This window comes from Myotis brandtii, unplaced genomic scaffold, assembly GCF_000412655.1.
Source record: "Myotis brandtii unplaced genomic scaffold, ASM41265v1 scaffold83, whole genome shotgun sequence".
NCBI lineage: Eukaryota > Metazoa > Chordata > Mammalia > Chiroptera > Vespertilionidae > Myotis > Myotis brandtii.
The window spans coordinates 2,389,049-2,404,756 of record NW_005371371.1 but is presented as its reverse complement, the minus strand read 5'-3'; the positions used below and the strand labels follow the sequence as shown (position 1 = coordinate 2,404,756).

At 47.0% G+C, this 15,708-nt stretch overlaps 1 protein-coding gene across 1 annotated transcript in view; it reads left to right on the top strand.

The window, feature by feature from the left end:
- The window catches only part of COL4A2 (collagen, type IV, alpha 2), a 181,134-nt gene continuing 165,426 nt past the window's right edge, over nucleotides 1-15,708 (top strand). Inside the window, exons 1-3 of the mRNA XM_005884467.2 lie at nucleotides 1-61; nucleotides 345-427; nucleotides 525-579. Coding sequence (XP_005884529.1) covers nucleotides 384-427; nucleotides 525-579 — 99 coding nt within the window. The 5' untranslated portion in view covers nucleotides 1-61; nucleotides 345-383. The remainder of the gene's footprint in view (nucleotides 62-344; nucleotides 428-524; nucleotides 580-15,708) is intronic.

Sequence of the window (15,708 nt, the reverse complement as noted above, 5' to 3'; positions counted from 1 at the left end):
GCTGGCGGGCTGCTGGGGTGCCGCCGGCGGACGCTTCTGAGCGGCGGAAGCCGGGCCGGAGGTGAGAGCAACCCGGGGACGGGGAGACCCAGGCCGAAGCCACGGACTTGGGGCGCCCTGTGCAGGCTGTTAGGAATGGAAGGGGAGGCTGGGGATCGAGCGGCCGCGGCTTAGCAGCACCAACCAGGGCCTAGGTGGGACGGCCCCTCTTTCTTCTATCTCCGTCACCCCAGCACAGAGGTGGGGGCGCACCCCACTCTCCCGGGTCTCAGACGGAGGCGGCGGCTAGGATGCTTCCCTCCGCGGCCCCTGCTCAGCCCGCTTTGTCTCTCCTTGCACGCTAGGAGGGACCGACCCGAGCCCAGGGAGGCTGGACCGGGATCATGGACAGAGACCAGTGCCGGGCGTCGGGCCCTGCCCTGCGGCGGTAAGCGACTTTCTGCCTTGTCCCCGAGTCACTTTCAGGAGTTGCCAAATCGGGGCGCACGCTCACGGCGCTTTTCCTCCCTCTCCCTCCCTCCCAGGTGGCTGCTGCTGGGGGCCGTGACAGCGGGGCTCCTGGCCCAGAGCGTCCTGGCGGTAAGTCCTGGCTCCCGGTCACGGGCTTTGATTCGCGCGCCGCGCGAGTGTGGTTGGGACGCCCACTGCGTGCTCACCTGAACGTGTGTGTGTGTGTGTGTGTGTGTGTGTGTGTGTGTCCGGGTGTCCCCTACAGCCCCTGCCGATCCCAGATTCTGAGAAAGCTCGCTTTCCCCCCAAGGAACTTCTCCGGTTTGCCTTCCCACCATCCATTTGTGCTGTACAAGTGTTGGCCCTTCCACGGGAACCAATCATGTAAAACGTAGCCTTGGCATCCTTTTCCTAAGGTTAGGCAAAGCCCCGGCCTTGGAAGCCAGGGAAGGCTGTCAGTCACGTGGCAATGCGGCGCCTGGGTACCGGGGAGACGTGTTTATGGAGCTCAGAAGCTAGTGTCTAAGTACTGTACTGTCCTTGGCAGTTTGCTTCTTCCTCTAATGAGAGCCTTTGGGGGGAATGGGCGGGGCGAGGAGGACCACTAGCAACTTTGTATTTCGTTTTAACCTTTGTGATGGAAGACACGATGGCTGGAAACTTGGTTTGGCCCTGGCAGAGGCACCCTGGGAGCTGCTAAGGTTCCCCCATGTGACCCGTTTACTGTGTGCCCCCACCCCAGCAGCCCTGCCATTCCCGGCAGCTCTGTCAGGATTGTCATTGCACTGGGGACGGCACTACGGGATTTTATAATTGTGGTTAAATGATAGGAGCCACTTCTACTGAGCTTTATGGAGCATGGCTACACCGCCACAGGTTTGGTGGGTCTCTTCAGTTGAGGACATAAATGTTTAAATTGGTTCGGAACATGGAGGGGACTTCCTAGATGTCCTGGACCCCATCCTCTCTATACGCTGTTGGAACATGATTTCTGTCGCACCTGACTTCTCAGGGGACTCCTGCTGGGAGTGCCTCCTCCCCTCCAGGGTCCCTACTCTGGGTAGAGTGCACATAAAGGCCAATGGGAAGCTGTATTTGCAGTTTGATTGAAATTCTGTTATTTTCACATTGTTCTGTCCTCGCATAAAGCAGAGATGTTAAAGGCTGTGAGAGAGGAAGAACTACCCTAACTTGGAAAAGAACCTTTAGCCTTACTTTCCTGCAGCCTTCTGCTCCAGTTCAGGGATTGGAAAGTCAGAAAGGAAGTCAGAGACTTTGACCGGAACATTCCAGGCCAAGGTTTTCTTAAACCTCAGGTCTGTTTCTTCCTTTCTACATGTCCTGATGTAAGAAGATCAAGTATCCTGGATATTTGAGCCTTACGGGTCCTTATGCACATATGACCTCATGGGACTTGGCTCATATTTATAAGGCAGAGCAAAACGCACACACTCAAAAGAAGGACAGGGTTTCTAGAAAGGAAAGCACTGAATCCTGTTGACTCCCACAGCCTCTGGTCCCCTGGAATCACTGTTGGTGATATCAGCGTTTTCCTTCCTGAGGATGGCAAGAGTCCTGGGAATCTTATCTAGGACTGATCCTAAAATTGCTGGACACGGCTTCATGTTCGAATACTTGGGTCCTAAATGCAGCTCTGCGAGTTCTCACAAATCTAGAGCCCTGTTTCCACACTTTGAGCAGGAAGAGAATATTCCTAGTTTCTTACAAAGGCCAGTGAGTGCCCTGTCACATGTAATATACCTCTCTGCCTTCCTCTAACTGACAGCGGTTATAATGGAAAATGTACAACTTTGATGGTACAGCAACAAAAGCAAAAACTTACTTTAGCACAACTGGCAAAATCACAATCTAGAACATATACCTCTAGAACAGCGGTTCTCAACCTGTGGGTCGTGACCCCTTTGGGGGTCAAACGACCCTTTCACAGCGGTCGCCTAAGACCATCGGAAAACACATATATAATTACATATTGTTTTTGTGATTAATCACTATGCTTTAATTATGTTCAATTTGTAACAATGAAATTGGGGGTCACCACAACATGAGGAACTGTATTAAAGGGTCGCGGCATTAGGAAGGTTGAGAACCACTGCTCTTAGATGCTGCAAACTCACCTAAGTCTCTTTGCTCTCTGATCCTGGATGGGACCAAGCTCATTGATTGCTTAGCAGTGCTTCTCAGAGTGCAGTCCATGGACCCCTGCGCTCACCTGCAAAGGCTGGTTAAAAATGCAGACTTCTCATCCGCAGACATTCTGATCAGACTTGCTGGGGTGGAGCCTCAGAGTCTGAATTCCCACTTGATGACAGAGTTTTGGAACCACTGAGCTAGAGTATTGTGTTGGGAGACAATGGGACTCACTTGTCAATCTATTTCATGTCCCTGGGCTGTAGATTCTAAATATAAACAGACAAAATACTTCTGAGTTGTTTTACTAGAAAGCTATTAATAGTATTATTCAACAGGCATGTGATTGGTGATGCTCAACAATGGATCTCCTACTTATTAACTTCTTACTTCCCACTGGCTTTAATAGCTATTACTCAGAAAATAATTCCTTGATCCTTAACTATATGCATTAAAATGCCTTTCTTAACTGTGGCAAGTTCAGCTCCTCCCCTATTTGTCCACCATGCTCAAGAATCCTGTCTCCTTGCCCATTTGTACCCATTCTTCCCAGGGATAGGTCAGTTCAGTAAAAGGGGCTGCTCATTGTCGCTTGAAAAGCTTTGTAGAAGAAACAGCTGCAAATGGTTAGCAAAGGGAATCATTATTGAGTGTGTGCTTCCTATGTGCCAATTTGTATGTCTTAATCATTCCGAGCCTCATAGGAAAACACACCTATGAGGTAGGTAACTGTTACCAATGGGAAACAGAGGCACAAAGAGTTTAAAGAACTTGCCCAAAGTCTCTCTATAAGTGGCAAACATGAGATTTGAACCAGACACTTGCTCACTGCACTCAGCTTCCCGGGATCAGACTATAAGTCATTAGTTCAGGTGCTCCTAAGTTCCAGTATTTGTCTCTGGTTGTGCTTTCTTCTTGCTCTTAACTGAGACTAACAGTGTTGTGTTGGGAGCCTGGTTCCTAGGAAGGAGACCCCCCTTCCCCCCCCTCCCCACTTTGCTCTGAAGAGCAGGAGCCCAGTGCAAGGGAGAAGCAATATGATCAGGCGTCCAAAGGAGAAACGGAAGCACAAATCCCATGGGGCAGCCTGGGCTCAGGACCCAATGTAAATACGTGTGCCTTGCCTGTGCAACCATGGGTAGCACTCGCTGTTTGTTGTTCAGGTTGCCTTCCCTGAAGATGCCCTCCTTTGAATGCAGTGCCAAGGTGCTGAGTGTATGTGCAGAGGCCCCTTCCTAAAAGCAAGGCTGCATAATGGTTACTGGCCCACAGTCTGAAGGCAGGCTGCCTGGGGGCCATTCCCAACTCCACAGCTGATGAGCTGCTGCGTCCCCTGGCACTCACCAAATCCCTATGTCCTGCAATAGGGATGTTGCCAATGGTACCCACCTCTAGGGTTGGGGATATCAGATGAGTGGATGCGTGTGAAGTCCCTGGAGGGTGGCGCGGCGGAACAAGGGCTCCAGGTGTCTGCTGGGCCTGTGTCAGGGAAGGTTTCCACAGCAGCATGCTCTAATGTTCAGGAGACTTAAAAGCAAAAGCACTCACTGCAGCCCCTGCTGAACATTGTTAGTTATCTTAAGAGATGGGGCAGCAGCCTTGAAGATCTAAGGGACCAGTTCTGTGTGATTCTGGAAGGAAGAGAATTCCAGAGAACAAAGGCCTTCTTTTCCTTAGGTTAAATATGCAGGGGGCCTGAGCTGACCTCATGACCTAGCTGAGAAACAGGCCCCAGACTCTAGATTCTCATAAGTATCAGGGTGTAGCCCCGTGCGCCCCAGGAAATGCTGGGCTCCAGGCTGCCTTCAGCACTAGCTTCCGTTTCCAGGGTGCTTTCTAGGAATCCAGGCCCTGGAAAACTCACTTGAAAAATTACCCTCCTGCATGCTGCCATACCTTTCCCTCCCCCCAACCAAAAAACAAGAAAAGAAAAAGCAGCAGCAGCAATATGTTCCAAAGATTTTCTCTTCTCCTTTCAATCAGTTTATTGAAAAATTATAAAAAGTATATAGTGACCAGAGAACATCCATCCTGATTTAAAGGGATTATAGAGTATGTGAAAAACTATGTGCTGTTAGAACTGGTATGTGTTCATGAAAATTTCAGAGTCTTCAAAATCTGATGGCAGCATCTTGTGGGTTAATAAATTGATCTGTTTCATTGTTTTGCTGGGGGAAAAAGAAAAAAAATGTATGGTGCTAAGATGCTCCCCAGGCTCTAGTTAAGAATCGTGGAGAACAGTTCTTTCCCAGAATTCCCCAGAGTAGTCCTATTGTTTTAAAGCCTGGACCCCTAAGAAAAAGGGAAATATCACAAGGCTCCTTCTTAATGGAAAAACAAGCATATCTCAGGGGGCAATTAAAGCAATCCTCCCTGGCGGCTTGTCGGACTTGGCCGCAGTCACTAACGCCAGGGGCTCATCCCAGCATCTCAGAACTAGACGTAGGTATGAAGGGAGGACGGGGAACATGGCTCTAGCACTGTGGGTGGGTATATTTGGAACCGGGGGGTGGGGGGAGAAATTCAAATAAAAAGTTGTAGAATAGAAAATAAGACTTGACTAAAATAATAAAAATCAAAGGATTGTCTGATTTTCTGAAGAGAGGGTAAAAAAATAATGGGTGACACTCTCCAATTAAAAATAGAGAAAAGTTGAAGAAAAATGAAAGGGCAGTGAACATATAGCTTTTCAACGTTATGTCTGATAATAATTATGTCACTATGTAAAAGATGGTTTTGAAATGTCTTGTTCTTTAAATGTGAAAAAGAATATTTATCTTTGACTAGAGGACTTCAGAGAAAGCTCTGAAATTGGCCCCTCGCTGTATCTGCTGGTATCCGCTGGTAGGTGAAGTCTGGAACCCCAGACTTAGCGGAGTCAGCTTGTAAACCAGGCCATCTGTGCAGTAGCTGGTGGCCTCTGGAGCCAAGGACTGCACAGTGGTCTTGGGGAACAACAAAGCCTCCTGCCCACCTGGCTACTCACTGGCTGTTTGTAGTCACTCAATGCTTTGGTTCTGTTGTGTGGTGTCAGTGCTGGGGGGCTCCAGGTTATGGTGTCAGTGCTGGGGGGGTCCAGGTTATGGTGTCAGTGCTGGGGGGGGTTCCAGGTTGGATGTCAGTGCTGGGGGGCTCCAGGTGAGCTGGAGAGCCAGAACTGAGCACACAAAACACCCACACCTGCCGCAGGCCCTTCCCTGAGCTGAAACCGCAGAGATGAGCTCGCTCTGGTCCCCCAGCTGGAATAGGAATGTAATGTTGGGAATAGTAAGGCTTTTCCAGGAAAGCATTTGGGCTGCTCCAGGATATGACTTAAAAGTCAATATGCTGCATCAGGCTTTTTATCTTTTTGTCTTTGTGAGAAGCTTCTGGAATTCAGTGAATGGAACTTAATCAGCTAAGATGAGAGAATGGGCAGGGCGTTTGGTGGCTACCTATTGCCACTCCTCTCGTATCTGCTTGCTCAGTTAATGAGCCTGTCCTGGGACAGATGAAGGTCTGAATGACTCACTAACTTTGATTTCATGGGCTTCCCTGTGGTGTGATTTTTCTTTTGATTATTCATGAAAGGAAAAGGGGATATCTAATCTTAGGGAGACCCACGGCATGTAGTCCAATTCCAGCCATGTGGTCAGGGAGTGAATTTCAAAGGAAGTACAAGTCTCCAGCAGCTCCCCCTGCAAGCTCTGCCCTACCCACCAGACACTAAGCCCCTGAGTGCCTGGGTCTGGTCTCCTCATGTTGGTACCTCCCTGTCTCCCGCTGCTCGAAGCAGACTGCTGATGCGCACTGCGCGTTCTGTTAGCTTGTGTTCTGCTGCCTTGAATGAGGCTGCCTTTTGAAGCAACAAGTTCTTTTGTTTAAAAAAAAAAAACAGAAAGAAAAGGGGAGGGAGTATAGTACAGCATTCTGGAAGAGAGAAAATAACATTAGTGGGAAAGCTAAATATAACATTAGTGGCAAAATTCTCATAGAGTCTGTAATTAATGTAATCATGTCAATTTCTAGTTCTGATGAAATGTGCCAAGGTAATGTAAGATGTTGGCATAGCATCATCTTGTCCGGCCAAAGGGTATAGAGGACTCTTTGCACTATCTTTGCAACTGTTCTGCAGACCTGCTCTTGGAAGCCAACGACAGTCACATTTGGTGCACATAAGCCAGACAGACAAGTGCAAAGAAAAAGCTGAGAAGCAGCAAGTCTGAGGCCAGTGGGCAACAGATGTGGCAGGCACGAGGAAAATATGGCTCCCATTCTCTCCTCTAATAGACTAAGTAAACAAAAGGCATTCCTGTGTGCTTGGAAATATAGCAGAAGTGGCCCCATCAGGGAGAAAGGGCTTTTGTCCCCCTCACTTGGGGGGAGTGCTGTGTAAAGAGAGAGGAGGAAAGGCATCCCAAGGGAGTTTCCACAGCTCAGCATCCAGTAGGAGGTCTGCAGTGAGCTGCAGTAGCCTCCCTCTTCTTGACCGACTGACCGGGCAGGGAAAACGGATGCACAGTTGTTTCCTGAGCTTGCAATGGCATGGCGGGATTGCATGATGGTGTCACTGCCAAGGAGACAATAAACGTGAATGCTCACACCTCTAGCCCTTGCTGATTTGTCAGGCCAGAGTTTGTAGGTGCTGTATGGAAAAAGGGAGGCCTCCCCCACTTTCTTGCATGCCTAGAATACTGGTGGGTAGCACGAAAGTGGCTCTGCTGGGATGTCCAGTGTCCCTGTGCCCCAACTCCACACATACTCCCTACAAGCCATTATGGTGGAATTTGGAGTTAGCAATCTCCAGTTGCCCCAACTTCTATTTCAGTTATGGGCTGGGGGAAAGGGGCCAGAACAAGGATGGCCCGTGGCCAGTGGCTATTGCCTCACACTTTTGCCTCTGTCACCACCCTGTAGGAACAGAGCAGCCTCTGTCTCCTGGCCTTTCCAATTCTATTTTGTAGCTGGCTACATACACACCCTATCTCCTCTCTGGAGCCTGTGGCCCTTGTGACATGAAGGACACCCTGCCCTCTCACCTATTAGAGTACCCATGTGGCAGATGTCAGAATGCCTGTGCCTGGCTGGGCCCTCTGCCCTTAGAATTGAGACCCATTCAAGAATCGAATTAGAGTGCCCTCTCAACTCCTAGGACTTTTGATTATCATCAGAGATCAATGATTTCAAGTCATTCATAACTTATATAGACATTAAACATTTGTCTCACTCTTCCTCAAGGGCAATTACTGCTCCCACAATCCAAAGATGAGGACATGTTACATTGTCGTCCCCCCCCGCCCCGCCCCCCCAGGATTTCTTCAGTACATTGTATGCTCCGGGGCCCGAAACACAGTGAGCATTCTGTGAAGTGTCTGTCCCATAAATGAGTGAAGATGTCAGTTGAAAATGAGATAGTTGAAAGTGTTCAAACTAATCTTCTGGATGAGGAATGCAGTCATGGAACAACTAATAAAGGAGAGATAAAAATGTAATTTTTCTCACTGTGGGGTTTTGGTGTGTTTTTTTTTTTCCAAATTAAATGCTTCCCCCTCTGGATAAAGCTAGCTGTATACGATGATAAAAGGAGCATTGATCCGTCTTTGAAAGATTTGCATTTTTTCCTAGGGATTGTTTCAACCTCACCCATAAAATTCCTCTGCTGCTGCTTTTGCCCAGGTCTGTGATCTCCGTGTGGGAATTACAGAAGAATTTGTGTTATTGAGTTACATGCACTGACTTTCTGGTACCTGGTAGAAATTACATAACTGTTTTTCTGCATGTGGAGCACTTTGGGCTCTGTGACTCTGTGGAGTGATGTGGGCCCGTGAGAACAGAGGAAAGGGCTTCTGCTGGCGGACGGGATCAAAGACGCATGCTCCCTGGGAGGCCTCGAGGCTCTGGTTTGTCCATTAAAGAAAAGAGACGCTGATTAGCAAGGACTGTACAATAATTGCAAACTGGTGTCAGGAAAGGGGTACGCAGGAAACAGACCAGCCCGTGGGACCTGCTCCCTCCTCTGCCCTCCAGATTGGAGACAAGGAAGGGGACCTCCAAGAGGGTCTTTGTGAGGTCCCCGGGGATCAACATAAGAAAGACTAACCCTTGAAGGTGCTTCTAGCGTTCCAGGTCCCCCAGGGACAGCTGAAATATCCCACAGGAGCAACAGCAACTCCCTTTAGTGAGCACATTGGTACCAGGAACTAATCTCAGCTGCTGACACACAGTGCCTGCTAAAGGCCCACAGCTCTGTAGTTATCCCACTTCAGAGATGTGCAGAGCGAGGCACACATAGGTTAGGGTACTTGTTAAGGTCAATAAGGAATAAAGTTGGGAATGAAGCCCAAGACTCGCTGATTCCAAAGCCTCTGCTCTTAACCACTGTGCAGGCTGACAGATCCCTGGCTGTAGACTATGAATGCTTGTGTGCATATTTAAAATCCACAAGGTGTTGAGCATATAAAATATATCCAGTTATATCTAAATAGAATGTATACCACATGTAAAATATGTGTGTATTATTTATCTACATGGAATTTATAGAGATAGATGTTAGATATACATAAATGATAGATGGCAGATAGATGTAGATAATAGATGATGATAGTTGGAAGAAAGAGAGAAATAGAGAACATGGAGCACACACATGCACCCACATGCACACAGGGCCTCTGGGTGCTCCTGGCTCCTTTTTCTACAAGGGCTGCCCAGGCAGAGGACAGAAGCTTAGAGTCCCGTTTGGGTCTATGGAGAGGCTGCCCTGTGCGTGTAGGTGACTGAGGAGCTTGTGAACGCTGAGAAACAAAGACTAAAGAGGCTGCACTCAGGAGAAGCCCACATGGATGACCACGGAAGGCATGAGAGTGGGCAAGGGGGAATCCGAGAGGCAGAACTGGGTTCCTGCGGAGCTCTCCTTCTCCAGGTCCTTTTCAAAATGCCGGGCCATGAAGGTGTATTGTACTACAGCTTCGTAAAGGGGAGAGGGATGTGTGAGCACAGCTTTATTAACTCAGAGCACATGGAGAGGCTCTTGGAAGATTGTCAGTCCAAACTTGGAGAAAAATTTACTGAAACTCCCTGGGGAGAAAGGGACCGTCCCACAATTATCTTAGCTCTGCAGGAGACCTCCATGGTCAGCAGTGGAATGATGTCAGAATCCATTTTTTTCCTGGGACAAAGCCAACTTCCTTATATTGGGGCTGCTCTGACTGCTGTGTTGTTTATTTTAATGTTTTTCATTGGCATGTCCCACATGCCAACAGGTAGACAGGTGTGGCTTATTAAAGAGTTGGAGCATCTGGGTTTGAGTCCAAAGATTGGGGAAAGCCACTTCCTGTCTGAGCTTCTTTTCTTCAAGTGTAAAACAGGGATGCTGATAATCATGTCACAGGCTCATGGTGAGATCATTCGTGTGAAATTCGATGGCCAAATGAACGTGTCCAGTTCTACTAGGGATAATAGTCACTCACAAGTTATATACATCAGTGCTATCATAGGCTCAGGTCTGGGTCCCAGAGCGAGGACAGGCCAGGAGCAGCGGGGTTGGAGAGTTCTGAGCACACACATGTGTGTGAGGGGTGGGGAGTAGGAGTTGTCCAATTGTGTGACCAAAATTTTTAAGTGAAATATATTATCTGGGATTGTCCATGTAGAGAAGTAGAGAGCAACCACTGTTTTGAGACCTAGTTTCTCTCTCCTTTGACTAGATCAGACTTTCAGTACCTCAGATTTCACATGTGATTGTACTCATCAATAAACACCTGCAGAAGCCCCCTCAAGAGTTAGACCCTGCTGTTCAGAGGGGAATCCTAAAGGAAGAGCAGGACAACGGCTTGGGTTTCACGAGGAATAAGGCCAGCTTGAGTCTTGGGTTGGAAACTTGCTGTTGCTACTTCAGCTGCGTAACTTTGGACAAGTTATTTAGCTTTTAAGCTTTCATTGCGTTTCTAAAACTGGACTAAAAATAGTTCTACCTCCTAAATGTGCTCTGAGGAGAAAAGAAGAAAAAGCATGTAAAGATCTTAGCAATCTCAGCATTGTAGTGCTTGCTGAATGTTAGCTAGTGCCTACTTGGTTTTAGGTTTTGAGTGTGTGTGTATGTATGTGTGTGTGTTTTAATTAAATATGGATCTTCATGCTCAAATCATAAAAACTTTTTTTTAAAAAAAAAGGAAAAACCCTTGAAGCTACAGAAAGAAAAGTTGAAGTGTTACTAGAGTTTGGGGAAAAATTATTGCGGGCCTCATTGCCATGACCGGGTGTTCTCTGTGTGTGGCTGTCAGGCAGGGAGAGTGTGCCCAGCAAGGCACAGCAGGACAGAGGGGGATGTGGCATGGGTGCACCAGCCAGCAAGACTGAAGGGATGCGGGAGGAAGCTGGGGTAAGATCCTGCCCTCTTCATAGTGCCTGTGGTGCCCCAACGCTGAGCTGTGGACAAGCTCACCAGTGCACACACGGTTCACATGGCGAGATGGGTGCAGGGGCATCTTCCCACTGCCTTTGGACAATTGTTTTCTTTTTCATACATTTGAGAAATGCCAGCAAAACCTTTTAGTTTTAATCAAAGTTAGGTTAAGGTGCGACTAAACTATTTCCAGAACAAGTGGAAAGACTTAAAAACAAAGAACATCTTGTTCAAATAATTCTGAAACCCAAGTATGATTTAACAAAGCAAGAAAACTCAAGAGGTTTTGGTCTGGCAACATGGCATAGAAAACACCCAGTCGAATCTTAGGAGAGAACTTCTTTCTTGAAAGAGCAGAAGGGAACCCCCCTTACCCCCTCCCCCTGCCCTTCCCATTTCCTAGCAGGGCATTAGCAGTACACAGTGCCTGCTGTGGTTCCACAAGTCAGGATAAACTGGACACACACACACATACCTGTTTCCTTCTGAGCACCCAGGAGAGCAAGGCCAGTGGGTGGATTCAGACAGGAAGATTCCAGCTAGAAATTCCATGGAGGAAAACCACCTCCTTCCCTTTCTTCCTTACTTAGTCATTGTCTTCATTGTAACAACTGTCCAAGTACAATCAAGGGCCAAGTAGGGGCCTGAAATAGTTTCTTTTCCTATCTAAAAACCACCTTCCTTTTCTGCCAACTCTCACCACAGTTCCCTGCCCACCACCCCCAGCTCTCAAGGCAATCTGAGCTCAGACAGGATTTCCTTCGTCCGTCATCCGCTTTTCTGGTCCAGTCTCCCCCTCCCATTGCAAAACAAGGAATACTAACAGCAAGTAGTCCAAAATGATTTGTAAACCTTATGCCAAAACATATAGACATCAGTTTCTGTGTGCTCTTACCAACATCAAGATGCCAGAGTTTGGAAAAATAAATGTGTTTCTTGCTAGGTCACCTGATAACAGTGAGTTGTCAGCTATCTACCTTGGCTTTTGTGAAATTGCAAAAGTGCAAGCACATTCATTTTAATCGCGTATCTAAAAAGCTGCAAGGTTAAAACAAAAATGTCAATTTTAGCAAAAGTCATTCATGTTTTAGATGAAGGCTGGTAGAAGGATGGGTCAGGTTAATCACATTTCCTGCCGGTTACTGGGTCTGGTTCCCAACCTCACATAAGAACAGACCTTCAAGGCATGACATGAAACATTCTTTCAAAGCCTGAACAGATTTCCTGGGGTCTGGAAGGAGAATGTAGTCTTTAAATTCTCCCAAATGATTCTAGGAAAAACCAGAGCAACCCAATTATAGGAACGATGCAGATAATCAGTTCTGCTCTTGATTAAAATGGAAACTCAAATCACTCAGGGAGGGAAGTGTGCACAGGACCAGTTAAGTGAGCCCAATTCGGCCCTTCACTCCACCCCCTCTCCCCCCATCTATTTGTATATTTCTAAGTAAAAATTCGTTCTCTCTCTCTCTCCCTCTCTCTCTCTCTCCCCCCCCCCCCACCCTCCCTAGTAGTGTAGCAATACTAGTAATACTAGCAGCAGCACTCTACTGTCCCTTTCCAATTAAATTGATCTTGCCAGGAGGTAGAAGACCAAGATTATTCTCTCCCTATTCATGTCAGTGGAGTCCCAGCAAAGAAGTTGGGGGGAAAGTAGTAAAATATCTCCTTACAGATCCTAATTTCCTCTTTTTCATCCCTGTTCCAAAATTACTTTGCTGAGACCCTGTGCTCTTCTAGATCTAAAACTTTGCTAAAAAAAAAATCGATCTGAAATTATTTACACGCAGAAGTAGCCTCTGGTTTTCTATGAAACCAGTGGACCTTGGCCCGGCAGGACTTTAGGATCACCTGGGAAACTTTGTAGTAGGGTGATGCCCTGACCCTGCTCTTCAGATATTCTGAGTGAGCTGCTCTGGGGTGGGACCAGGCAACTAAAGCTTCCACCTGGATTAAGCAGGGATTGTCTACCTGGGCTGAACATGGCAGTCGCCTGGGGAGTGTTCCATAACGCTGTTGCCCGGTACAACCCCTGGAGCTACTGGGATTTATTCTAGTTCCTCAGATGACTGTAAAGGAATTTAAAGCCCCTGCGGAGATTAACTTCGCCCTTTAAGGTCAGGAGGACTATTTGCCATGCTCACCAGGAGGTTCTGCTTCTCTGATCCTGGGCTCTCTATCCACCAAACACAGCCCGTGCCCTGGGAACATCCTCTCCCCTTTCGCAAAGTGGGGAGGCCTGGCTGGCAAGTACACAGCCCAGGGTCCTCTCCAGCCACCGGGCGCCCCCACTCCTGGGCTGGGATTTGTGGGTGATATCTTTATCCTCCAACAGGAGCGGTCCGTTAGCTGCTTCTCACCTGATTGGAATTTAATGTTCTAGAAATAAATGACTTACCACTTAACTTTACTCCAGAGGGGGAAGGAAGTAAGATCAGTCATGCTCATTCTTTTTTTTTTTTTAATCCAAACATTCTTTACTTAAGAAGTAAAAGCAGGTAAGGATAGTGTTGATTCTGTCTAGAGATTCTAGAACAAGGAATGGCTGGACAGCACTGATACTTCAAATAACTGAGAAGGTTGGTTCCCCTAGAACAAAATCTAACCCCAGGACCATTGGCTTCTGTTTGGTATAAAAACAAGAAAGCAAAGCCAGACCAGTGTCTCATAGGAAAATAAATGTATTTAAAGGGAGATTATATAAATATATTTCATCAAGTTTTTCAAGTGGCTTTTTCTTTTTTCTATCGTGCCATTTACAGAATCTTTATTCTTCTAATTCTTGAGTTAAGGGAAAAAAGGCAAAGGAAGGTTGTTGATTCAGTGAACAGTTTTGTCTTCTTGTTGGCTTGTCCTCTTCATTGGGTTAATTAGCTGGAGTCTAAGAATCAACAGAAAGAAAGACTTCATGAGGTTTTTCTTAGTTCCTCACATTTAAAAAAATTATTTTAGATCTTTATTCTTTCTAAGCATTTTATGTGTTAAAAAATAGGTAAATTTCCTGAAATAAAAAATAAAATCTTGATACATGGTTCATACATCACATATACAACAAATACAGTGTTTGTAAACTAATCATTTGAAAACAATCTTATTAATGTCACTTCAGGTCTCTTATATATGTAGTGCAAACTGTGTTGATTTTTTTATACTTGTTTTTTTAACTGTGGCAAAATACACATAACACAAAATTTACTATCTTCATCCGTTTTAAGTATACAGTTCATAGCATTAAGAACATTTTCATTGTTATGCAACCAGCCTTACCATCCATCTCCAGAACTTTTTCTATCATCCCAAACTGAAACTCTGTCCCCATTAAAAACAGACCCCCCGTTTCCCCTTCCCCAGTCCCTCACAATGTCTATTCTACTTTCTGTTTCTTGGAGTGAACCTATTTTAGGGACTTCATGTAAGTGGAATCACACAATATTTGTCCTTTTGTAACCGGCTTATTTCACTTAGCGTTATGTCTTCAAGGTTCATCCGTGTGATAGCATGTGTGGTAGTTTCCTTCCCATTTGAGGCTGAATAATATCCCTGTACTTTTTTAAGTTATTATTTTAAAGCTCAGTTTTGTTTTCTTGGTTGATAGGTTTTGATGGTTAATGTCAGGTTTAGAAGAAGTGACTCACAGCTCAAACCAAAGGGGCACCTGGGCCGGTTGGCCATGGGTCCTCCTGTACTTCTCTCCCTCAGACTTGGTCTCCCCACTTCTGCATGGCTCCTCCTGATGTGTGTCTTGCTTTCTGGCAAATGTTGACCACTCCCTGATAGAGTGGACTCTGAGTGTGCTGGTGTGAGTTTCCTCTAGGCCAGTGGTCGGCAAACTGCAGCTCGCGAGCCACATGCAGCTCTTTGGCCCCTTGAGTGTGGCTCTTCCACAAAATACCACGTGCGGGCGCGCATGTACAGTGCGATTGAAACTTCATGGCCCATGCGTAGAAGTCGTGGCCCATGCGCACGGCTCTAGGCCAAGCATGGATATGCAGGTGTGAAGCTTAGGAGCAAGGCCTGGGTTGGAGATGCAGATGAGGTCGTCACAGATTCGGTGCCTCTCCTACGACCATGGGACTGCACAAGCTTTCTCGGGAAGAAAATAGGGAATGGAAGCCTCAAGATGAGGGAACCAGGAGGGGGACAGGAGAAGCTGTAACTTGGAAGCCTGGCGAGGAGACTATCTACGGGAGGGTCCTGAGGTCAAGCTATCAGATGCCACCAAGGCTAAGTCTTGCCCATGGATTTATCAAATTAGAGATCCCTAGGCCCCTCTCTTCTCACAGTGCTGGGGTCACAGATTCAGTGAGTTGGAGAGACTCCAGGACATGGGGAAGTGGAGACAGGGAGTCTAAACTACTCTGATCAGGGTCCACCTCTAGCCACAGCTCTTCCTCCTTTCTGCTGGACTCCGGCTCCTGGAGGGTTCAGAACATGTCTCATGCATCATTGTGTGTCTCCCCACTCGCCCCAGCCCCGGCACAGTGACCTGCCCAGCGGTGCTTAAAGAACTTTATTAAATTATGTGTTATGTAACCATTCCATGGGAAGGCTTAAGATATTTCAGGTTTCTAAACACACGAGAATGGTGGCATGATCAGAAGGCTGCCAGGGCCGCCTGGGCAAGGTCAGCTGCTCAGGAGGGAGGACACCCAGAGGCAGGCTCAAAGAAGGGACCCCTTTTCAATGTTTCAATCTGACACGTTGAGCCCAAGCTCTCATTTTGCACCAAG